Source organism: Acipenser ruthenus, chromosome 22, assembly GCF_902713425.1.
Source record: "Acipenser ruthenus chromosome 22, fAciRut3.2 maternal haplotype, whole genome shotgun sequence".
Taxonomy (NCBI): Eukaryota; Metazoa; Chordata; class Actinopteri; order Acipenseriformes; family Acipenseridae; genus Acipenser; species Acipenser ruthenus.
Genome location: NC_081210.1, coordinates 7,097,438 through 7,123,577, shown reverse-complemented (window position 1 = coordinate 7,123,577; position 26,140 = coordinate 7,097,438). Strand labels below are relative to the sequence as shown.

General features: G+C 37.5%; 1 protein-coding gene across 3 annotated transcripts in view; it reads right to left on the bottom strand.

The window, feature by feature from the left end:
* The window catches only part of LOC117431156 (delphilin-like), a 49,035-nt gene extending 23,477 nt beyond the window's left edge, over window positions 1-25,558 (bottom strand). For 2 of the 3 annotated variants that reach the window (XM_034926525.2, XM_034926526.2), the window contains exons 1-4: window positions 25,074-25,558; window positions 22,873-23,126; window positions 22,302-22,634; window positions 21,068-21,222 (exon numbers count right to left, since the gene is read on the bottom strand). In XM_034926525.2, coding sequence (XP_034782416.2) covers window positions 21,068-21,222; window positions 22,302-22,634; window positions 22,873-23,126; window positions 25,074-25,158 — 827 coding nt within the window. In that variant the 5' untranslated portion in view covers window positions 25,159-25,558. Of the gene's footprint in view, window positions 1-13,391; window positions 13,824-21,067; window positions 21,223-22,301; window positions 22,635-22,872; window positions 23,127-25,073 lie in introns of those variants that run through there. The other variant, XM_058995922.1, reaches the window with a different exon arrangement.
* Window positions 25,559-26,140: the final 582 nt, after the last annotated feature.

Here is a 26,140-nt window from a genome sequence, read left to right as displayed (position 1 = left end):
TCAGATAAAAACATCTATTTGTATTAGGAAACAGATCCAATCTTATAAGAAAGCTTAGCTGAAATGATGCACCGAACTGGAGGATGAAATTCCCTTAAAAATCCTCCCAGGATATTGCAGCAAATACAACCCTAAATCATGAAGAACAAATAAATTATATATATATATATATATATATATATATATATATATATATATATATATATATATATATATATATATATATATATAAACACAACGCTTGCCAGCAAACACTTGTAATTTCTGTTCTTTAAGAAGCCACTGCAAAGCAGAACTGCAGTCTCTAGAGAGTGGTGACTGGATAGTCCTCAGTTTTGCTGAACAATCACACAAAACTGCGTCATATTATTTTCAATGAATTCCAAATAAAATAAAAAATGAAAAAAAAAATAACATATATATATATATTGTCCTTGAATGCGATGGAATGCCTTTAGGTTTGTTTTATGACTCCAAGGAAAGAAGCTGCTGCTGGAAAATCAACAAATGACTCAAGCAAGCCCATTAGCAGCTGATGCCTTTTACAACGTGTCCTGCCCTGTGGCACTTAGGTAGCTGTGTGCCAGTCCACGTTGCTCCTATGATGATTCTCCCAGCCGAGGTGCCAAATGCCTGTGCACAGAAACAGTGCAGGTGTTGGGCATTCCATGAGGGAGGGAGCTTGATAATGTGCCACCTCCAGATTCACTGCCTCTAGTTAAATCTGCTGCAGATTAGCTCTCTTCATTGGCTATCAATTGTATGTTAGGGAAAAACTGTAGGCAGCAGTAGTGCCGAATTCTGCTACAGCAGAGTAATAGACTTTATATACAAGAAAAATAAAGCTAAACAGACAGTAGTAATTTCATCAAGGGTTCTCTGATACAGGTTTTATTTATTCTAAAGGTTAGGAAATGCAATTATAATGTTAGTTTTCCATAACTATATGGGACCATATGAAGGAGTCCTTAACAAGATAAATTATTTTCATATTTCTTCCAGATTGCTGCCAAAGTAATATTTTGAGTTATTATATGAAATATGTATGAAAGACTGAAGCTACAGTTTGAAGTGATATTAACTCTCTCCTAACCTTCATGATGACTATTGCTGAAAACTAAAATGACAATCTTTTAAATTCCCACCTATGAGCAATATTATGTCAAAAGGACTTACCCAGCCATTCACTTTCACTGGGATCCTGCAATTATATGACACAGTACAGGTTGGATAAACATCATAAGCTTTAGTGCGTGTAGCTCCCACAGTCGCTCACTTCAAATCAATTCTCAAGACCCACTTGCTCTCTCTTGTTTTCAATGCTCTTTAAGCCTGGTATCTGTTATTAGTTATTGTCTAAATTGCTATTTCAGGTTTTTCACGCCATCTTATTTGTATGACTCTGTATGACACACACATCCACAATGTCTAGAATTCACATAGCCTTGTATTTAATGTATTATGCCTGTATTTAATGTATTTGCATTTTTCTTTTTTACTGTTTGTATTTAATGTACTAGGCCCTGTATTTCACTGTATTTAATGTATTATGCATTGTTCCTCACTATCTTGTGAAGCACTTTGTGATGGTGGTCCACTATGAAAGGCACTATATAAAATAAATATTAATGGGTTGATTGTTAAAGGGTCATTGTGATGACAAACTCAGAGCAGCAGCTATAACTACAGGGCGCTTTTAGTGAACATGGAGAAAACAGTTTTGTTTGCCAGTATAAGATCCTTGACTTAGATGTTTTCCACTCTGAAGACTTATCTGTTTGTAGTCTTGATACGCCAGGTAGTTACTGCTTAAATAACTACAGAGCTCTCCGTCAAGAACACAGCACAGCTTCTGAATGCAGACATAAACAGGCTCAAGTTCAAAAATTGATATTTTTTTAAATGGCCCCAAACTGATATGAAAAAATCGATTATAATCTACTAAACATTTCAGTACTGCCACAATCCCATGGCATTTCTATATCTTTGTATTTTTCAAGTTTTTTGTTTATATTATCCTGGCCCTATGAGAGTTAACATTTTTCTGAAAAGACCACAGTGTACTAGTTTCCTCATTATTTACAAAGGCAGTAATTGAAATATATTGGAAACTTCATCTGTGGTTTGATGGGTTGATGAATGTTTAATGAGATTTCCTATGGCTTTTATATTAAAAATCTAATCCCCTGTGTGACTGCTGCTGTAGTGACCCACGTACAACCTGCTAGCCCGCAATACAACTGTAGTAAGAAAAATGGGGGGGATATCAATCACTAGAAATACTTATGAAGAAGAAAAAAAAATAACTGATAAACTGAAAACTCCCTACATTAATAAATGGCTAGAACATTTTGGCTTTCGTCTTCTTCAGAGAGCATATTAGAAATAGCTAGGTAGACTGGTTATCGATTACTTTTTTTTATCATTATATATATATATATATATATATATATATATATATATACAGACATGCTCAAATTTGTTGGTACCCTTACAGCTCATTGAAATAATGCTTCATTCCTCCTGAAAAGTGATGAAATTAAAAGCTATTTTATCATGTATACTTGCATGCCTTTGGTATGTCATAGAATAAAGCAAAGAAGCTGTGAAAAGAGATGAATTATTGCTTATTCTACAAAGATATTCTAAAATGGCCTGGACACATTTGTTGGTACCCCTTAGAAAAGATAATAAATAATTGGATTATAGTGATATTTCAAACTAATTAGTTTCTTTAATTAGTATCACACATGTCTCCAATCTTGTAATCAGTCATTCAGCCTATTTAAATGGAGAAAAGTAGTCACTGTGCTGTTTGGTATCATTGTGTGCACCACACTGAACATGGACCAGAGAAAGCAAAGGAGAGAGTTGTCTGAGGAGATCAGAAAGAAAATAATAGACAAGCATGGTAAAGGTAAAGGCTACAAGACCATCTCCAAGCAGCTTGATGTTCCTGTTACAACAGTTGCAAATATTATTAAGAAGTTGATGGTCCATGGAACTGTAGCCAGCCTCCCTGGGCGCGGCCGCAAGAGGAAAATCGACCCCAGATTGAACAGAAGGATAGTGCGAATGGTAAAAAAAGAACCAAGGATAACTGCCAAAGAGAAACAAGCTGAACTCCAAGGTGAAGGTACGTCAGTTTCTGATCGCACCATCCGTCGCTTTTTGAGCGAAAGTGGGCTCCATGGAAGAAGACCCAGGAGGACTCCACTTTTGAAAGAAAAACATAAAAAAGCCAGACCAGAATTTGCTAAAATGCATATTGACAAGCCACAATCCTTCTGGGAGAATGTCCTTTGGACAGATGAGTCAAAACTGGAGCTTTTTGGCAAGTCACATCAGCTCTATGTTCACAGACGAAAAAATGAAGCTTTCAAAGAAAAGAACACCATACCTACAATGAAACATGGAGGAGGCTCGGTTATGTTTTGGGGCTGCTTTGCTGCGCCTGGCACAGGGTGCCTTGAATCTGTGCAGGGCACAATTAAATCTCAAGACTATCAAGGCATTCTGGAGCGAAACGTACTGCCCAGTGTCAGAAAGCTCTGTCTCAGTCGCAGGTCATGGGTCCTCCAACAGGATAATGACCCAAAACACACAGCTAAAAGCACCCAAGAATGTATAAGAACAAAACATTGGACTATTCTGAAGTGGCCTTCTATGAGTCCTGATCTGAATGCTATCGAACATCTATGGAAAGAGCTGAAACTTGCAGTCTGGAGAAGGCACCCATCAAACCTGAGACAGCTGGAGCAGTTTGCTCAGGAAGAGTGGGCCAAATTACCTGTTAACAGGTGCAGAAGTCTCATTGAGAGCTACAGAAAACGTTTGATTGCAGTGATTGCCTCTAAAGGTTGTGCAACAAAATATTAGGTTAGCGGTCCCATCATTTTTGTCCATGCCATTTTCATTTGTTTTATTATTTACAATATTATGTTGAATAAAAAATCAAAAGCAAAGTCTGATTTCTATTAAATATGGAATAAACAATGGTGGATGCCAATTACTTTTGTCAGTTTCAAGTTATTTCAGAGAAAATTGTGCATTCTTCGTTTTTTGTGGAGGGGTACCAACAAATTTGAGCATATATATATACACAGTATTTATATTTATATATATATATATATATATATATATATATATATATATATATATATATATATATCAGGGCCCATGCACCCCCGTATGGTGTCGCTGTAGTCTGCAAGGACAGTTTAAGATTTTGAAGAGCACAGAGGCTATACAAATCAGCGGGACTTTTAATGTATGCATATAACAAGGGATGAAATGCGGCAAAACAATGTGTAAAAGAGCCTAAATAAATCATTATTCGTATGATTTTAACTGAGGAGCGTGCCTCGGGTGCCTCATTGCTGGCTACGGCTATATATAGTCATTATTTAGGGAATGCATTGCAGTTCCAATTCCTGTATAATATGTTTAATGCAGTTACTGTATACCGTATCTGGATTCATTTATTTTTAACTCTCAAGCGTAAAGACTTCAAAGCACGCTACTTGTTTAAAACTGCCTCTTTTCTATGTTTTCTAGGAAAGATCGGAGACCTGTCTCCTGCTTCCAAATACTGAGGCTTTCTCTACATAGTGGAAAACCCATACAGATCAGTCAGATGTGGGAAACAAGATTATAGATTCATTATTTATTTTTCAGTGGTTACTAGTTTTGGGATCTTGCATTTAATCTAGAAGGCTGTGTGGTCCAGTGGTTAAAGAAAAGGGCTTGTAACCAGAAGGTCCCCGGTTCAAATCCCACCTCAGCCACTGACTCATTGTGTGACCCTGAGCAAGTCACTTAACCTCTTGTGCTCCGTCTTTCGGGTGAGATGTAATTGTAAGTGACTCTGCAGCTGATGCATAGTTCACACACCCTAGTCTCTGTAAGTCACCTTGGATAAAGGCGTCTGCTAAATAAACAAATAATAATAATAAACAATAATCTGTGTTTACAAAAAACACGCTAGTATTAAAAATAATAATAAAAATAATAGTAGCGATGATGATCGTATGAACAGTGTTGATTCCAAACATGACAGTCGAACTCCACTTTCAGTGAAACATGTGGTAAGCAGACACCATGGAAACGCAATTAAAATCGAATCTGCAGGACACTGCAGATTTAAATACATGAAGGAACATTGCGTACATGGCCTGCACTCATTTTTAAGAAGCAGGTTGTTTTTTTTTTGTTTTGTTATTCTTTTTCTTTTTGCATTACGTGTTACTTGGTAGAAACTTGGTAGCCATGACAACCCTTCTAAAAATGACTACAGTGAAATAGCCATTTTCTTGTACACAAATGCCAGCCCCTGCTGCTCTGCAAAAAGTTTAGCAAGATCTTTAACGTTGCCATCGTTTTAACATCTCCTCCCCTTTTATAGGCTTGCACAGACCCTCTTCTGCAGTACTGGTCAGGAGAGTCCTGGACGCTGCTCAGCTGCTATAGTATATCATTGATTAGCACATAGAATGATAGATTAGCACATGGCCTTCCAGCTATTCAGAAATACATGTCATTTAGTTTAGATGCTGCTAATGGAACTCATGGTTTCAAACCTAGGACTCTGGTCTCACGCAATGTTCTTTTCTTTCATTGCAGGTTACATGCATAACTGTATAGAATGGTAAAGTCACAAACTCCAGGATAATGCTGCTAGGTTTGTCATTTTACAAAAGCTATTTAGATATTCATTGCAAGTGGACTCCAGGGGGACTATCTCCAAACACCGTCCCTGAACTCTATTATTTTTGCAGCTACAGTAACAGTTTAACTGACAGTCATTTTACCATGCAAGTCCTTAAAGTGCGGTTCTATTGAATTTGTTTCCATGGAAACTGAGAGCATACATTCTGTAGGAAGGTCATGCATTTCAGGAATGCTTCTGTAAAAATAAAAAGACATGAAATGCTTTAATGCATTAAAACTTTAGAAAGACAAAAAAGGTCTTTCCTTTGAAGAAATAAGCAGATCATCATTTAGTCCAGATGTAGATTCATGTAGATCTAGGTTAACTATGTTAAAATGTATGTGATATACAGGACTCGTTACATTGAAGAAATGAATCCCTTCATAGATGTGTTGCACCAAAACATTTCACTGTTTTTACAGATGTGCCTTTATAGATATTTTATTACTTATTATTATTTTTTAAAGTGAAAGGGAACATTGCCCAGGACACCCTGAAAATGAAATGCATCCATTTTTATTATAATTTTAAAATTATTATTATTATTATTATTATTATTATTATTATTATTATTATTATTATTATTTTAATTTAAAGTATTTGGATCTTGTCTAATATCTTATACACTACCTAGCATATCTGTCTATTGATCTTTCAAATCAATAGTTTTTTGAAGGGTTTATAAATCCGGACACAAGCATCATTGTCAGGGGTCGGCACCAATGTGGTGACAGACATTTTAACAAAACAGAAGTTCTATACAATTCTGTGCGTGTGTTAGACGTATTCACTGTTACGAACAACTGATAACTCTCACCACAGACATGCGTGTCAGTGTACGCACAAGTTGCCAACCCCAGATCATTATACAAATCATTTTTGAAATATTAAACTCCAGCCTATCATTAGGCTCATTTACTTCTACTTCTCACAAACAGGTTTAAAGAAATAATACAAAAAACTGGCTGAAATCCTGAATACCACAGGAATAACACCTGAATATCTTCCTCTGAGTTATGAAGTAATTCATTTTGAATTCAAACTGTTGACTATACTTTTAGGTATTGGCTTGTACTGTCTAATTTGACGGCTTAAATAGCAAAAGTTAACAAATGCACATTAGAATTAACTTGGTGAACAAAAACAATAATAAACAACTTACAGTTTCACACAGAAATCAAGCAAATATCGATTGTTTTGCATGCAGAAACATGCGGTTTGAAAGTTCTGCTGACAAGCTTGTTATCCCAAATAACCTGAGCTTTAAAGCCAGCTGAGTGAGAACTCATTTTACGCTTCTCATTTATTAGGGCTTTTCACACTATACCACCAAAACCCAGGTTGAGTCAACACGGGGTGGCCCCGGGGTGACTCACCCCTGAGTTCAGCCCTGCAGGCATTCACATTTGCCGTGCTCTACAATTCTCGGGTTAAGATTCGGCCCGGGTTGGACGTGATCGTTTCACACTGCATATTTTCAAACCATGTAAAACACAGTGGCGGAAGTAAATAGCCAACATGGCTTTCATTTTTTTTTTTTTTTGATTATTTTGCAAAGGAGGGTTCGTGTACAACAAACTTCGAACTATATGAGTTGTACCGAGTTTGCACAGTACTGTATACTGATTGTAATTGATTCATTCACAGCAGTTCTTTCAACCATTTTCATAAGGACATTTAACAAAATAAACTTGTAAATACTGTATTACTGTAAGCATGTGCATTCTGTTACTTATATGCATGTTAAGGCCATGGCTCATGTGCACCCATGGATAACTAGGCACCTTGGATAAGTCAACACTAAATGGCATCCCTATAAAAATGCATTTTCAATCCTCAAAATCCGCTCTATAACGTTACCAGATGAAGTGCTGAATGAAGCAGGGTCCTCTGAAACACAGGGCCAGATGTGCCTGTGCTTAGATCTCCCGACAGGGAGAGATTACGATGGCTTTTAGCTTACCTTCACTATTGGTCTCATAGAATATATTTGAAAATCAACATTCTGAGCACAGTTCTAGTGTGGTAGAATAATATTTTGAAGAAAAAAACAACATTCTGAGCATATTAATCTGCAGATGGGCAAAACTACTAACACAAACATCACACCATACCAGCCGATTAGGGAGATCATTTATAGCACAAATCTCAGATGAACTGACTATTAAAGTTTTTTTTTTTTTTCCTGTACAAGTCAAATATATATTTTTTTCAAAATCAAAATCAGAGTTTTTACAGAATAAAAGTTAAATACGAAATCCAAACCATGCTTCTAGAACATCTCAAAGTGGTCCGCGAGTGAATATTTTAAGCTTGGTTCTATTTTTCCAAATGCTATAGGCTACAATAATCAGCTCTTTTCTGAATTGGATCGAAAAAATATTTTTGAACAGAGTTCAGAGATTACACACAACCAGTTTTAATCCAACACACGTTTATCTCAGCTGTTTCTCAACCTGCAGATTTGGTGTCCAAATCTGCAGATAGAGCCCACCTCTCTAAGACCAAACCCCAGATAAACATAATATTACTTTACATAACTACAGCTATAGATCACACAGGATACACATTAATCACAAGGTGTACTGACCAGACAAGGCAAGCTGGCAATATGAAGAGGCATAGCATCAGAAATACACAGTCTATCATATAACAAGTCCAACTAAATCTTTCTAGTTACTCCCCGTGGAAAGATGTATTTTTAGGTTAGCTGCTGAACACAAGATCACATTCATTTTAAGATTTTCCTACAAAAAACAACCCAAAAACAAATAAAAAAAGCCACTACAGGAACAGGGTTAAAAGGTCCTGCTGCAATGATAAACTTAACACTGGAACAAAATAATGGTTTATGCTTTTTTCCCCCCTACAAAGCTAATTGTTTGACTGAGACTTAAAAAAATGTTTACAAACAGATAATTTAGAGCAAACATGTAATTATGTATCTTTCTACATCAGCACCATCTTATTTAAATATGGAAATGAGCAACAGGCGATCAGCTGTTTTGTGGCACTTCTGTTTCCATACAAACAAATGGCGCCATATGACGCTTCCTTAGCATGCTAGTAAGCACAATATCAGGAAGATACACATACATTTTGGTTGGCGAGTGGCTATGTACAGTATGAGGTAATATTGGAACACCTGTGACCTAACCCAGGCCTTGAGGAGTGAATGGCTAGTTAAAATCTTAGATGACTGTAAATATTAGGTGGAGTGCTCTCAGAAAAAGAAGCTAGTGTTCCCAGACCACAGGCTTAGTAAATCATGCCCTGACCACAGTACTATAGTGTCCCTAAAACATATGAACAGATCAGCTTGCCCATGCTAGTTTTCAATAACCAGTTATCAATTCATTCTAAGATGGTGATCTTAACCAGGCCAGTGTCACTGGTGACAGTATTAAAAAGCATCTCTCCAAGGTTAGCTCAGCTGAAATGAGAACAGCGTCTCTACATCTGGAACAGAAATAGTCTCTTTTTCTAGGCAATTTCCTGTTATACAGCCTTTAGATCTACACAATAAATGCTATTCAACTGTGGCTTCTTGACCTATTTAACTATTAAATAAGGGCTGCCTGTGATCAATAGGATCAATTTAATCAAAAAAAATAATAATCTGCCATTATCTTAAATGCTAATTTATTTTCACATTTATCTCAACTTCCTCCCCGTTTACAACCTGTTTACCTTTCACCTCTCCTCTTCTTATAAGCATACTTTTTTAAAAAAATGTACGCATCAAACAACTTTTGTATAATGGCAAATTTTTTTTTATTTTTTTATTTATTTTTTTAAATAAGACCTGTATTACAAGTAAGTTAGAAAAAACACATTCGCCTTTACAAAGCAGTAAAAGGTTAAGAACAGGTTCTCTCTGGATCTTGTTTGATTTTGAAAGGTAATCAGCACAGATTCATACAGCATTAGAATGTTTTTTTTCAAAATGCCACAGTGGAGCCTTCTGTTTGATTAAATTATGAAACTGCATCTATATTTAAGTCTAAAACCAAGAAAGCATGTTGTGAATTGACAAGCTAGATTAGCATAAAAGGTCATATTAACTACATTTCATGACTGAACTTAAAGCAGTGTGTATAGTATAGTAAAGAGACATGGTGGGTTATAATTGTTGTCATAAAGTTGTGGTGTAGTGGGTTACTCAATTCTTTCTCTTTGAAACATAATAGAGTGACTGTAAAGCAACTACCCACTAATAAAACAAATAAACCACCATGTCTCTCCTCCACCCCACCCCAGTTCCCTTTGTATTGTGTAGTAAATGTCTTGTCTCAATACCTAGCTTTGTTTGTATCGCTCTGACTGATAAAGGCTACACTATGTGCCCATGCTCACTAACACTGGAAGAATTGTGGCTAAAATAAAGAATGTTCTATAAAATGAATCCTTCTAGTTATTTGTCTTTGCTTACAGATGTACCTGTGGTCAGTCACTCCAACACCACTTCCAGGCTCTACCCTCTATGGGGGGAAGAAAGTTTTTTTTTTTAAATCAGGAAAATCTTACTTTATATAATGATAGTGTTCAAAGCTCATTTAGTTTCTAAGGTGCCCTCAATTAGAAGCAGGTCACCTGTATGCTAAAATTAATCCGGCAGAGAAGAATCAAGGACAAATTACTGGTAGGAAAGAAAAAGAAATTCAAAGTATAAGACGAACAACTAAATCAGACAGCATTTCAATCACCTGCAAGACCTAATTACGACAGCTTCACAGTCAGTGAGCATAGTGCCTGTAGCAAGCACCTCAGTACTATCTTTACATGACAAGTAATAGTCCTTAATGGTAACCCTTGCATTACATTCTCAGAACTCTGAAACGGGGTGAATAGTTAGAGTTTTGTTTTTTCTTTTGTCTGCTAATTGAAATATGTACATCAATTAAGTAAGTCAATTAAAACACGAATGGAGAAATTGAAGAGGTCTTAAAACACCATGACTTTTTAATCCTTTTTTTTTTCATACCCCGCTTACAAATTGAACCAATGGTAGTCAGCTCTCTTTCGAAGCAAATTCAGGACCACAGACTGAGCTGAGAGTTTAGAAAGCTCACAGTAATAGGGTTGATAATAGGTGCTTATTAGTTGATAATATATTCGTTTGGTAGGTAATCCATTAGTAGGTTTTAACATAACACGTATCTTACATACTGTATATCACTTGATCCACACAGGTGTGCTTTACAAACACTGTCTAAATCCCTGAGCATGGCCTGCTAAAGGAATAGAAATACATGTTTGTGTCTGCACCACAATTTTCTCATCCCTGGTTATCCCTGAATCTCTAAACAACAACTGTTTTACCTCCTATTGCAAAAATGAGTCGGCACCTGGGTATCTCAATGATTGCTCAATGAATGGTCTCTAGTGCCTTTAAATATATGGTGGAAGGTCTACTTACTGTCCCATCTCTATTCTAGGTTCGCAAGAAAATAAGTGGACGGTATCGTTAAACAGTCAGGAGCTTCCATGCAAAACCCTCAGGTCACCATTTCCAGCATAGACAGCATTTAATATGAAAACGTATGTTACTAATCTCAAAGTCCAGCAAACACCCTGTTCAAAATCCGAAGAGTATTGGACTCACTTCAGGAACAAGCCAAGCCTGGGAATAGAAGGGGAATTGGGTAATAACTGTGCAGCCAAAAGCAGAGTTTAGACATACTGTTGACACAAAAAAGACACGCAAAAGTTATCATCTGCATTCAGAATCTACATTTAACTCGTTTCTTTTTTCTTGCTTTTTTATTTTCTGGCTTTTCCAAAAATTGTAGCAAAATACTTAGATCAGCGTCTTATTCGGTGTTGCTCTGAAATATAATCAATAGGTCTGAATATGACTGGCATGTGAAATGGAAAGCAATGTGAGCGTTGGTCCTACTTGAGATTTGGAAAGGTCAAACTAGGGGCAGTGAAGCATTAACACCATATACATTCCTTTATCAAAACCCAGCTAAGTCCTGAAGGTTTCCCTAGTCCAGGGAATTCATGGCAGGCACCTTGGATTGATAGGGCAGGGTGGAGGATCAATGAAGCACGTTCACAGCGAGGTGAATAAGCGTGTATTCCTTGGTCTGTACTTACAGAGCGCTCCTGCTTCTAAAAGAATGCTCAGATGAGAGGGGTTATGGGTCTGCTTGGCAAAATGTCAGTTTGTAGCCAACTGATGTCACATTTAAAGACCTCTTCTCCATTCCTCTTTCAGGCTTAAAGCCAGTAGAGTACAGAGCTCTAATAACAAAACAAACAAACAAAAAATAACGAAAAAAGCCTTTGCAGTTGGCCTGAACCTGTTGAAAGGTATTCTCATTCTCAGCTGATCTTTTGTTTCTTAGAATGACAGCTATCAAGTCACAGAATACAATTGTTTTAATATAGTTTTTCCCAAAAGCCTGGTTTACAAAACCCAAACCGGACAAGCAGTTTTCCTATATATGTGTGGGGCTACGTATTGGAAATAACAGAAGTGTGTCACTATAAAGGGTTAATGAAGTGAAGGATCCTATTGGTGCAGCATGCTGGGGAGTTAAATAGCTATTCTTCATCTTAACTCCAGTGAGACTGAGCCGAGTCATGCAGTACAATTTAGGGTGTCTGGAGGGGAAACAGAAATGCCCCTGGATAGAACATTATCCTTCACCTTCACCTGAATTCTGTTGGCGGGTGGAGGGGGGGATAAATTAATTCCTGGGTTCAATTTTTAAAAGATTTAACACAGTAAATTTTCCCTGAAACAAAATTCCACAGGACTACATAGAGCTAGACAGAGATAGACACAGATTGGTAGATACAGATAGAACAGAATGATTTCAAGTCTCATTTTGTGCCTAGACTCAAATCAAATTCCTAAAATTCACAAGTAAGATTTTTTGTAAACTTTGAGAGTAGTTATGTCAATAGGGCCCATTAAGTACAAGCAACAGTCCAGATAAGCTTCATAGCTGCTGTTTTTACACATTAAAAAAATCTGAAATACGCATAGCAATTTTGCTGCCCAGTTTGTCTGCCTCCTCTAAAACTTCCACTAACAACTACATCTCCCAGAATACAATGTCTTCAGTTACTAGGAAACTGTACACAAGAAAAACCAAGCCAACAAACATTATCCAATCTCTGGCTAGCCCTGTTGTCTTTGCAGCCAATCACAGTAAGAATAAGAACAATTCAAAGTTACACAGGTTGAAGCGTAAACACCCTAGTCCAGCTACAAATCCAACTGGAACCATCGTCAGAGGCAACAGCTAAAAAAAGGTGCCTATAATATTAAACAAACTGTTTTATAACTTATTAATGCATTTCCTTATTTTATTTATCTGTATGGATTATAACTGAAATTTAACATGTTCACTGAGTTTAAGAATTCCATGTTAAAATATAAGTAACATAATTAATTTGCAGAGTCAGTGTGATACCTCGAAAAAAATGCGCTGAGCAGATAAAGAACCTTAGCAGTTAAAATGGAAGGCTCTTTTTTAATGCCTACCCCATTACCATTAAAGATTGTACAGTATTTATCGAGATTACTCATGTCTTCAAGGCAATGTTGCATTTTACTCTCTGTGTCAAAATTAGAGGGTAAGTTACTCCCAGACCCAAAACCTTATCTGGATCGCTGCGTAGAAGTACAAAATAATAAAAAAATATATATATAGTAAAAGCATACCGAAAGTGTCGGGAAAAATTCTTGTCCTTTCCCATTTGTTTCTGGTATCAGAAGCAGTTGTCAACCCCTTAGGCAGCTGAACAGCCAAAATCTCCCACTGCTCTGATCAAAATTACATCCAACAAACGAAACCAAGCAATCAGAAGTTGTTGACAGCTGCCAGCTTCGGTGTGCCTTGCACAAAACAGCCGTGGAGCATGGCAGATAACGACTGGCACAGTAGACCAACAGGCTATTATTTCTTTCAATAATTTGTTTAACCCTTTTCTATCAAATCAGTTAATCTCTGTGAAGTTGACCTCCTTCATGGTTTTCATGCGTTTGTCATTTATTCCCTTCTTTCCTCTGCTTCTTTTGCAAAAGCCTCAGTGTTCCAAAGCACTTTTCCAAGCCATACAGTCTGAAGTTCCCTGCTTCCCGTTTCTTGGATGTCACCAGCGGTTGAGTCTCTGTGTAGCGAGCGTCAGGAGAGGATGCTGTGAAGAAAGGAGAGCAGTGGTCCCCCTGGAATTCATGTATCTGCAAGTGGGAGCTGCTGCTGAGATAATTTGACAGCTCCTGAAGACAGCCGGCCCACTAACTGACATGGGTGGAAAGAATGTGCTGAACTGAAAGCAAGGAAAGCTATTGAAAGACAAAAAAGATTGATCCTTCCTACAGTGCATAATGACCCGTGCTTTATCTTTCTTTTATCCTGCACTGAATCATTATGCACTAGAATAGCACATGCCAATAAGAAACACTATAATAGACAGATATTCAGTGATTATACAGTGTAAGTCCTTATATTTGGAAATGGATCCTGTATGTACTTTTTTGTGTCCTACATCTAAATTAAGTCACTACATGATGTAACATAATGCAGACACTGACAATATGTGCAATTTTCTCAGCATATGAGGATAATGCAAAGCTTGCTACATACATGCACTGCTACATACAACATGTAAATTCATGCCTTGCAGGATAATACATATGCTATATAACGCTCTGATAATGCCTTTGAGCAACACTTTATTATCAACAAGCATCAAACATTAATGAACAGCCTTTCACGCCACTGGGACCTCATTATCACAAACGGCTCCTCACAGGCCTGTGCTCTCCTCTGGGATTTAAGTCAGTAAGTTGTTCCGTTAGGGTTTGTGGATGTGTTGAATTATTGGTTTACATGGAGAAATAAACAAAGACAGTCACAACTTTAGCATAAGTGGGGGCATCCATCTCAATCCTAGAAAAGCTTACAGGCAAGCAATTCAACCTGGGGTCGAGCTTCCTGGAAGCTTTCCTCAGATCCTCAGCCAATCCAAATTGTTTGACCAGTTTGTCTCACAAACAAGTTGAATCCTATAACGGTGATGGAAATATAAGGCTCTCATTCTGTTTTTACTATGAGTTTAATAAGACACACCTGAGCTTGTTACCTGTACTCTGTGGCTAATCAAACCTGAAATAGGATTCTTATTTCCACCCCTGTATAACTAAATATCCTTTTGGCTTCTGACATCACTCCTTTTATATTCCATTGGAATGAACTATGAATGTCTGGCTGTGTAAAAAATCATATCTAGAACATTCATATACAAGTGCTAAGCTGTTCAGATGTCATATTACTATATGTTTATTTTGTGACAGCACATGAATCTGTTGTTACAGTCCTCTGCGCTGTCAGAAAGAAGGCCTTGTAGACTGCCCAGTCAGATTACATTCTCCAAAGATGGTTACCAAAACCAGCAGGCCAGTTACATATTTTCCTTACACCAATAGGCAGCGTCCATGTAATGTTTTATATACTACATTTTCCTTTTAATACTTGTCAAGAAATAATTTCCCTTAAAGAATAAATTGCCTTTAAATATTTATACAATACTAATATGTACTTACTGTGATTGTATTGTTAAATTCATTTAATCACTATCATTGTCTCACATTACTCATTCTACTCTTTGGTATGAGAAAAAATCTTTAATTATATTAGTCTTATTGTCCTAGAATAACAGAGATCCTAATGATAGAACCCTTGTGATTAATGGTGCACATCTGCCTGCATTAGTTAAGGCATGATTATAGCTTTTCAAAAGGTTGTGCCACAATACAATAGATCATTGAAGGGGAGCTGTATTGAGTTATTTGAAGGAGACTTTTGTATATAAGAAAAATGCTCTTAATTTAAGAAACAGAAAAAAGGGCATTAGAGCAGACAAGATTTCTGTTCCAATTCTGGGATCAATCTGCTACTAGGACCCTGTGTCAGGGTTGGTGAGGCCTGACCCTGTAAAGAATATGTTTTTATTTCATTATAAATATGGTTTGGTGGGTTTGTAATTAAAAACGGGTATAATTCAACATTTGCCAAACTAAAAACTGAGTTACGGTGTACTGCACGTACGTACACAGAATTACCATACTATATGTATAAATCAGATTTTCCAGCAGAAAGACATTGCCAGTACAAAACCCTGCCGTGGATGAAAATTGAAAGATCAGATCCCGGGATACAAAAAGCAAAGCCAGGGACACGCTCCCATCAAATCGCACCCTGCTAACATACTTTGCAAAAATATTTTCTAAATAAAGTTGTTAAGGCAGGAGAAAGGCAGACAAAAATCTAGCAGGTCCGGCTTGCTGCCCAAACCTCCCTAGAGCAGGCCTTGGCCCACGCCTAAAGGGTCGAGGCCTTGCTCGAGGAGGTCGAGCAAGACCGGGCACCCAAGGTGGCCTGCACGGCGATGGGAGAGGAGGACAGCGACAGAGATGAGGGTGCCGTCGGTGTCAGGCAAACCATGCCAGAGAGAGGGGAGAGACACTGCTGGAACTGCGGGAGTCATGGTCACCTGAGCGCCCGATGACATCACCCAGTACCGTCGGCATCAAAGCATCCAGCCGGCGGGAAATAACAACAGGGCAATGGTGGGCCGTATAGGCTAGGGTAACAGCCTGCACACACCCTGCCTCCTCAATGCGGTCCAGTGCATCCTCAATGTGGTCCAGGGAATGTGGTATACAGAAAGTGGTACGATGTCAGATTGCAAGTTGTGTCCTGTCATATTTTGGTACATGTGTGATCTGATGCGTGTTTTCCTATTGTCTAAAGAGGTACATTTACCATTAATTATACATTATTTTTTTTTTGCAAACTTAAACTGGCAACAGACAATTAATTTCTCTAAAAAGAAAAAACAATTCATGAGAAGTCCACCTCAAAGCTGCACAACTAAAAAAAAATTTACAAGACCCAATGTGTTGCATATGATAAGTATTCGCATATTGTTTTCTTAATGGTGTAAAAATACATTAAAAACTACGTAAAAGACTGGAAAAGATTTTGTTAGTTAATAGTTTTGTTGGCTGGGTTTCCATTGTGCATAGGTTTCCTAGTAACTGTAATATTATTTGTGTAACAGAAAATAGAAAATGACTTGTCATTAGTATATGTCGGAGTCACGGAGCCCAAATATTCGAGTCTGAGTCCGAGTCACACAAGGTTGAGTCCGAGTCTTTTGCGGCCGTGACTCAAGTCCGAGTCACGAAAAATGCGACTCGAGTCCAAAAAATCTGATATAGATACATACTGTATATATATATATACATAAACAATACCACCATATGTACACAGGCTCTCTTTACCCTTGCAAGTTCATTAGTTTTCCATAGATCAGATGAAATTGCAGTTAAAGTTAAAGCCAGTCCTCTCTTTCATCTACATAAACTTGCATAGAACAGCAAAAGCCTATAGGAACAAAAATCAAAAAATCTATTTTTAATAAACTTCCCTTTTATTCATACATAATTTCATACATACTGTAAGGTACACTGCAAAATAGGTGATTGCTAAAATTGGCACACATAGTCATGTAACCCAAATTTCCTCAAGTCATACAGCGCTGTACAGTGGGTCAATTAAAACACAAACTACAGCAATTATCCATTGCAATTTGGTATTTATATTAACTTCTCTATTGAACTAAGCATCTTAGCATTTACACTTTTTACTCACCCAATGCAGCTCATCTTTCGCTTTTGCAGTTTGTCATCGATCTTAGCCAGAAAAAAAAAAAATCTCTTTATGTAAATGAACTATACAGCAAGGTAAAGGCTGAAACCGGCAACAATTTGTCAAAGCACATGCATTCTGACAGTTACCAACATCAAACTGCTAGAGAAAATGACAGCAAATTAAAACCTACAGGAGCTTAGCGCTGGATAAACTGAAGGAAATCCATTTGAGCCAAAAATAGCAAAATCTAGTGAGATTTATTTTTATTTTTATTTTTTTATGAAACAAGCTTAAATATAGGGCTTGAATTTCAGGAAAACAGACATTGCTATACATGCATGTAACTGTTAATATAAACAGTATTGTTCTACACAGGAGTATTAGACTGTTAATCAATAAAAACCTTACGCTTCACATTTATTGTGTAATACATGTTGTTATTCAGAGCACCCACACCGCCCCCCCTCCATTAATGGTACTATTCTCTATCCTGCACTGCACAGACTATGAAGGTTATTTTTCCTGCGAATTCTGAAGTCAGCTGTCGACCTGTTTCTGAGCTGGGCTCCTGGGAAGGGTGTTGACATTCCTTTAATACGAACATCGGAAAACGAGGCTAGGCTGCAGTGTCCTAAAATAAAAATAGTGAGGACAGGCCCAGTGCCAACTGGGAGACCGAGCCAATCACAGGGAGGCTGGGGATGAAGTTTGAGCTGGAGATCGATCCCTCATATTAAAGCAGGAAAGAGAAGGTTTACAATGAGACGGCGGCTACTGGGGGGGCTGTACTGACATTAAAATGCTGTTACCAACCAAAATATAATTTAAAAAAAAGCCTGAAACAAAAATTGGCATCTTTTTTTTTTTTTTTTTTTTTTTGCTGCAGTTACAGCAGAATTATTTCCCTTAAATGACTCCCCCCCTTCCCCAGAAATTCAACCATCTTGAATCATTCAAAACTTAGCAGAGTAATCAGTGACAGGATCTGTCTCACAGCCTGGCCATTATAAAGCAGTTATAATCTGCAAATGATCGATTATATACTTCATCATTGCATGACAACCTGGACTGCAATATATGCAATCATATCAATAAACTGTACCTTCCCTTCCTAAAATAGACCAACTGCAATTAGAACAGGTTCCCTTTTTAGAACAAATACAAGCACAACCTACGCATCTACTGCATCGGCCGTAAAGGACACTGCATCATTATTAAAAACATGGCATGACATAATTTAAGGGATAAAATTAAGGGAGTCTGTTGGACTTTATTCACATTGCTTCGAGTTTGGTTTTGCAATATTAATAACATCTGCTGTATAAAGATCAGAACAGATATTTCACAGTTAAAACATTATTATTATTATTATTCACAATATGTTACCAACAGGGGTTGTATCCTACAATCACGATCAATTTTATACTATATTGAAAAAACATGTCCGTTTAATAGATTCTTACTTCCCTTCTCTGGACCCCTTGAAATATTTGGGGATTGTTGTTAAGAGCAGTGTGTCAATCACTCCTCAAATTCCTACTGACATCACTCACAACCAGTACAGATTCTGCAGAGTGGGCTGCTGCATACAACACTAATAACATGGAACCAATGGGGCATGCATGCCATCGGAGTGGCTTGCACTGGAGAGCCATCCCCAGTACACATGACTCCAGGCCCAGGGTTCAAACTCCCCAAGTTTACCCCAGTGCAAAGCTAGTGAAAGTTTTGTAACATGGCTTTTCATTTTAGAAAAAAAAAGATCAGATTAAAAGCATTGTGCCTGAGCAAATGCATAGCAATGTATGTATTGTATCTAAGCAAAATACACACAGTATCTAAAGTCTTATATCTACACATAAAATCTCCTTTAAACATAATGAACAAGTTGTAAAGCTGGATCATCACAATAGAGTTTTGAAGCTCATTAAAATCTTGGCCTCCTGGGCTTTGTTTAGTTTGCATCCAGGCAAAAAATACATTAAAAAATGGACTAAGATCCAGTGTACATGTCACCTCTAACCTTTTCACACTGGTGTATCTGTGGTAGACAAAAAAAAAATTGACTCATCATTTAGTATCTTCAATGATCTACCTACCCCTACCCCACTAAAAAAAAAATCCTAAAACATCTCGGTGAACAGCACCAATAATTTAATTGAAGCGATTTATTAAGTTAACCTTGAAGGATACTGTAATCCTATCACTTTAAAAAATGAAACTCCACCCTACAAACATTAGCGTTAGGCTAAGCTCTTGTGATTTGTCAACGTACAGCTAGGTTGAGTACATGATTGGATTTCCTATATGCGGACGGCATCCCATTTCCTTAACCCTATGTATATAAGAAGCAACAGACAACTGGGGCAGTTCCATCACTGCACATTAAACACTATTCTAAAGAGCTCTTATCAGAGGCACGTGTACAAAGAACACCATCCCATACAAATGTCTTTTCATTCTTTTTTCATTTCCGCCTTCCTGGGATGTAAAGGAGCATGTCCAGGCGTTGATCCTTGTAGTCTAAGGCACGTCAGTACTAAAGATCAGCTGCTATTATAGAAGAAGATAAGCATATTTCACTGGATTAAAAACATGTGCCAATTCTTGAGAGCAGATGAGAAAAAAAGGAAACCAATGGAGGTGCATTTAATTTCTTAAATGTGCCCTGCAATCGCCAAGACCAATTTGAAAATAACTGAGCTTTTTGTACAACATAATGTTGGTCCCCTGGTGTTCTCTTTGTTCTCTTTCAGAAAAAAAGAACAGTGGTGGTGGTATGAACAGATACAATTAATCCTTTAAAGAAGTACAATAGAAAACTAAAATAATATACTATATATACTATGTATATACTAACAGTATACTGGAAGGATACATTCTGCAGTTTCCGTCTGGTTTGTCTAAGTGAAACTGCAACTCAAAGCTGATTATGCGATGTAACCTACACTAATTAATTTATCAAAGCATTTCTATTGCTCATGCACTTAGGTAATTAAAAGATCTTTGAACAAAATCAATAATGGTGTTAGATTTTTTTTTTTTTTGTAGGGCTTAACAGGGAATGACAGGGGAAAAAAACAACTAGTTCAGCCTACTAGATCATTTTAAATTCGCACAGGGGTTGTTGATCAAAAAGATATCTATAATATATTCTGTAAACATGGGAACAAGCAACTTCAAATGTACAATGTATACCACCTTAAAGGAAGTATTGGTTAAACTCTTAAGTTTAGTTTTTTGCCTGTTCTAAAACATGGGGCTGATTATAGGAGTGAAGCAACCAATTTGATTTACTCATCAATCATTCAATTCCCATTTTAAACAGTTCATTAGCATATCTAGCCATTGATAGACACAAGACCAGTACCAATACAGTGCAGGTTCTTTTACTGTTTTTTTCAGCACATCTAACAATAACAGATCTGCCTGGTTACCATGTTGATTGTGACTAAATAACTGTCTAAGAATAAAATATTTGCTTAGAAACCACTGTGACGCAAATGCTTTTAAATATAGAATAAAGGTCATGTAAGAGATCACTCTATCAACATGTAGAAACTTGTGCACTTCAAAACACGGCGTCAAAGACCTGCTTTCTTAGGGACAGGACACCACCTGAAATTAGTCTTTGTATCCAGTTGGGATATCTGCCAGTGATAACAGAGACGCCTGTTACCTGATGCTGTCAATGAGTTGGTGGTGGAGGTCTTCAGTGAGGATCATGGGAAGGGCGTAGGCCAGGTAGTCTACCTTGCGCTCAGCTGCATACTGCTTCAACACAGTAAACAGCTTCTCCTTCACCTCGGGCTGGTCTCCAAGTACCTCCTCAATCTGCAGAGATGGAAATAGCGTTATTGTTACATAAGGCCACTCCATCTCCCACGGCTCCACCAGCAGGAGCTGCTGTTGAGTAAGGCGAATGAAAGCTCTAGCAAGTGAGCAATCAAATTGAGCAATCAATAAAAAAAATTGTGGCTAAATTCACTTTCCCTTTAAAGTGTTTTTATATTGCATTTAGCACACAGTAGCCCATCTGTACCCAGTTTCAAATCTTTATTACTTTTATAAGCATATGTTGAAAATTGGGCTTCAATGTATTACACAATCTGCTTTTGCAGCCCTGTTAACATTTACAGACCCAGTTAACATTTTACTAAATATCTAATTATTACAAATAACAAAAATAAGAATTGAACTAAATAAAAAGCATAGCTCAAGAAGTTAACTGACTTGCATGCTGTAGATAATAAAGAATTACAATTATAAGCTAAAGATGCCAGACACTATTTGAATACACCAAGCCACTATTAAAGAAAAATTTAGAATTCAAATGATCCCCATTTTCTAGAACTCTCAAATGCATTTTAATTTGACATTTAAAAAAAGAAAATGCACGTACAGAATCTAACATTGAGATTTTTTGCACAACTTTCCTGCATTTTTAAGGGAAGGGAATGAGTATCTTTAGCCTGTAATTTGTGGGTACTCAAATTCCGACAGGGAATTTTAATAGTCCCTGCACTATAGGGCCCTAAACCTGTGTCAAGCTCAAGCTGTTTTGGCAGGATTTACAGTTCAGCCTCCCGTTGAGTGTGGGTGTGTGATGTTAATCTCCTGATTTTTTTTTTTCTGTTAAAACATTCATCAATTTGATGACACAATCATTTAATCAGAACTAAGATATGCCCACAATAGTGAGCAATATCTGCTATGTTTACTTAAATCAACAAGACAATCATTTCTCTCAGTGGCAACAAACTTGGGATTTACATGAAGCCAAAGCTTAAACACCAAAACATACTGAAACTGGATTCTACAAACATTGGTGAAAAAGCATGGACCTGCCAACTACTTAGCTGCCTCAGTCACCTACCAATTGAACTACGACTTTGATAGACACCTCCTGTTACCTTGTTGTTGAACTCCAGGGCTTTGTGTTTGCGGTCCTGGTGGACTCCGTCACAGCTGTGGTCGTGGTCTTGAATGCTGCTGCTCGCTCTCTTCTGTCTCCTCCCCACACACAGTACACCCAGCCGCAGAGTGCTCCCGTGCGAGGCCTTGATCATGGTGGCTGCGATCTCGTGCTGCTTCACCGGGATCCCGTTCACCTCCATCACGTAATCGCCGGCCTTGAGCCCGCACTCAGCCGCCGGAGAGTTCGGTAGGCAGTCCTCCACCAGCAGGGGGCTGTCTCCCACGATGGTGAACCCGAAACGGCCATCTGTCCCAGGCGAGATGTCCACCTACAAATGTGTTGTTAAATGAGTGTCTGTTCTTAGTATAAAAAGTCTGTTTAAATGTGAGTTAAAGTTTCATGAACAGGCCTCTTTTTCAGTGTCATTAAAAAGTGAAATGATTTTACAACAAGAAAATCAGTAAACTAATAATAATAATAATAATAATAATAATAATAATAATAATAATAATAATAATAATAATAATACATGAAGGCAATGCGAGAACTGAAATCATACTGCCAACCTGTTCGATTCGCGAGACCACACCGATGCTGGGTGGCACATTCTTGCATTTCCACGCCATGCTGGTCAGAGTTTCTGCGTTCATGGAGGAGACGTTCTGCCCCTCGATCTCCAGGATCTGGTCCCCAGGTTGGAGACCCGCAATGTGTGCGCTGCTCCCATCCTCCACATACAGGATATAACAGGGCCCACACCCAATGATTCGGAAACCAAACTCCTCCGGCCAGCCCTGGTTCGACGCTGGCATCGCAAGAACTGCGAAACACAACGAATGGAAACAATTAAATAACTAACCAAGGAACACTGGGCTGCGAACACAAACTTGTCCTGCACCTAGTCCTGGGGTTCAGAACTCTCTTTAGGTATATTATTGAATTAACCAAGTACTATGAATAAGTCTCACATGAGTGTGCAGGTTTACTATTAGTTCATGTGGCAATAGGGGAGGGAAAGTTAGTGTAATTGCTCAAACACCTGGCTTCTGATCATTTAAATAATGTACTTAATTGGAGGTGGTTCTGAAACCCAGGTCTGTGTGTGGTTTAATTGTATAAGGCCAGTTAACATAGATACATACTGGTGGTCACACTGTATACTCTATGACAGCTTGCCAATAGAAGGTAACATGACTGGACAGCAGGAGGAATCAGAATGCAAGCCCAAGCCATGATGACATCATTGAAATGGGCTGAAAAAAATGCTGACTGTAGGGATTATTGAGGGTCTGCTTCCTCATTAATCCACAGTGCTCAAGGGTTCTATATTCCAAAGCACCAATGCAACACCATGTGGATTGATAAAGGATTACTACAAGAAACTCCATTAATGGCAGATCAAATGACCTTTTTACTTCTGTGGATTTAAGATTACAATTTCATATGCATTCATACAAATGCTAACCCTTACCCTAACCTTAATAATTAAATTGCCATATTTTTTAAAGTTTGCAAAAAGCCATAAACAATTATGCATGTAAGGTATAAGTTATGTATTCTAGCGATTTCATTTTAACTACCATAAAATGAATAATGTAACATTACAAAATCATGATGTTTACTACTAACAAAAACACGCTTTTTAGTTCTTAAATTAAACTGATGAGCTGCTTAAAACTGAAATATAATATTTTTGGTCCAGGTGACAGAATTCAGTGGTTAAATCATTTATTTAGTCCAATTTGAAACATGCAGCAGGCATGTGGTGAACTGCAACGACCCATATGGTTAAATGCCCTGATTTTCTTTGTCTCTGCGTTTTATTTAGCAAGAAGTAATCTACAGCAAAACCGCAGTAGCTTCAGTATTTCAGGAGTACCTTCCCATGTTCAGTGATGTACAGCTATGGCCAAAAGTTTAGCATCACCTAGAATATATATATATATATATATATATATATATATATATATATATATATATATATATATATATGAACATCATTTTAGATATTTTATTTAACATCATGTAATCAAAGAAACTACAGAATGATAGTTCTGTATTTCATGTTAGATTTTGAAATGTCATAATTTTCAATTTGGGAAACTACAAAGCGGTTATTCAATATGTTAACATTATTCAGCAGGTTTCATTCAACTTTATGAAGCAAAATTTGTTAATTCTATAGGGTGATGCTAAACCTTTGGCCATAGCTGTATATCATGTAATCTCAAGGGATTAGATCCAATATCAAGCTTTAATTTATTACCGAAATCCAGAAAGATAATGCCTCCTGGATTGATGTCACTCTAACCCTGTCTAGCAATTCCACAAATGCCACCAACTGTAAACTAAATACATAATAATCTGAGACACATTTCAGTGGACCTTTAGTGTTTTAACATTTAACGTTACACTTTGTAGCACTATATTTTAACAATTACATGTACTCCACTTTAGGAAATATTTGCAGCTGCAGATGATGCAATATATTTGGTAAAAACAAATGAAAGTGTAGATTTTATACATATGCTTTTGCAGATAGACTGATTTACAATAAATATAAATGCATATTGCACACTTGTAAATTGCACCTAAAACACAACATACTATGAACCTAATAAAATGCTACTGAAATCACTGCTACTCAGCAAAAACAAAATATTCTGAAATGAACAACTTGCAAAATCAAAGCAACCACATTAGGCCCTTTTGCTCACTTTGCAAAGCAGATCAAATTCTATATCAAACAAAATGAAAATCAACTTACAGAAATCTTTGACTGCTGACCCAGACCCAGATGAGCTCTGTCGCTTAGAATATCTGCCTTTCCGATTCTTTAGAAACTTCTTCATTTTGAGTCAAACCTAAGGCCTCTAGGAAAGAACATGGACTCCTATGCCCCTCTTATCAACAACCAACTGGTTTTAGGTTTTTAGAATTGAAAGAAGCACAAGGTATCACAGCCTTGCTGCACATCTTAAAAGGTGAGTCGAAAAAGTGCAGAAAAAAAGGACTGGAAGAGAGTGAATTTGTATCACGGATTACATGCGGCACCTCTGGTGAATTCGGCCAGTCCTGTTACAGAGTTCTAATCAGAAAACTAGGACACATCGTAGGGCTCTTTAATAATTCTTTCACAAGAAGGATACTGTGAGGACCCTTTTCTAAAAACACACTTCTCCTCTCTGAGGAATAGAGAATTGGCCCAGAAAAAAGAATGTGCCAAACCTTGGAAGGACGCCAACCGCTCTGCTGTTAATTGCGGTTTCTATATAAGCAGCAGCTATGGCTGAAGCACAGTAAGTCAAATTAAAGCCCTGGGGCTAGATAAGCTGGATTAAGGAAATAAACAGAAGATACATTGGAGGATAAAGAGAGATGCAAATCAGAACAGTCACTTAGCAGGAGGGACACAAAGCTCTCAATAGGGCAATATTGTTTTACTCTGTCAAGGCCAACCCATATAATATGCTGACCATGGTCATTTGGTGTGGTCATCTTTCAGTTCACCATGCTTTTTTCATGTTGCTTTTTCTACGCATTTTTGTTAACCATAGTTTTTACACTGCTTTACTGTGATTTAACTTGCTTTACCTGCCAAATATACAGCGCAACCTATATCAAATAGCAGTAGGAGGTTATATAACATCTTGCCGCAATGTTACTGCTGGTGTACATTTCCTAAAGGTAAGTACATCAAATTAATTTGCGCTGAAAACCTGCCTGCCACTATGTTGCTTAACCTACTTTTAACACTACAGCTTGCAGCCACTGGTAGGTGGTAAAGGAAATACGATTAGGGGAGTGTGCATTCTGGGGCGTGATTAAACATTT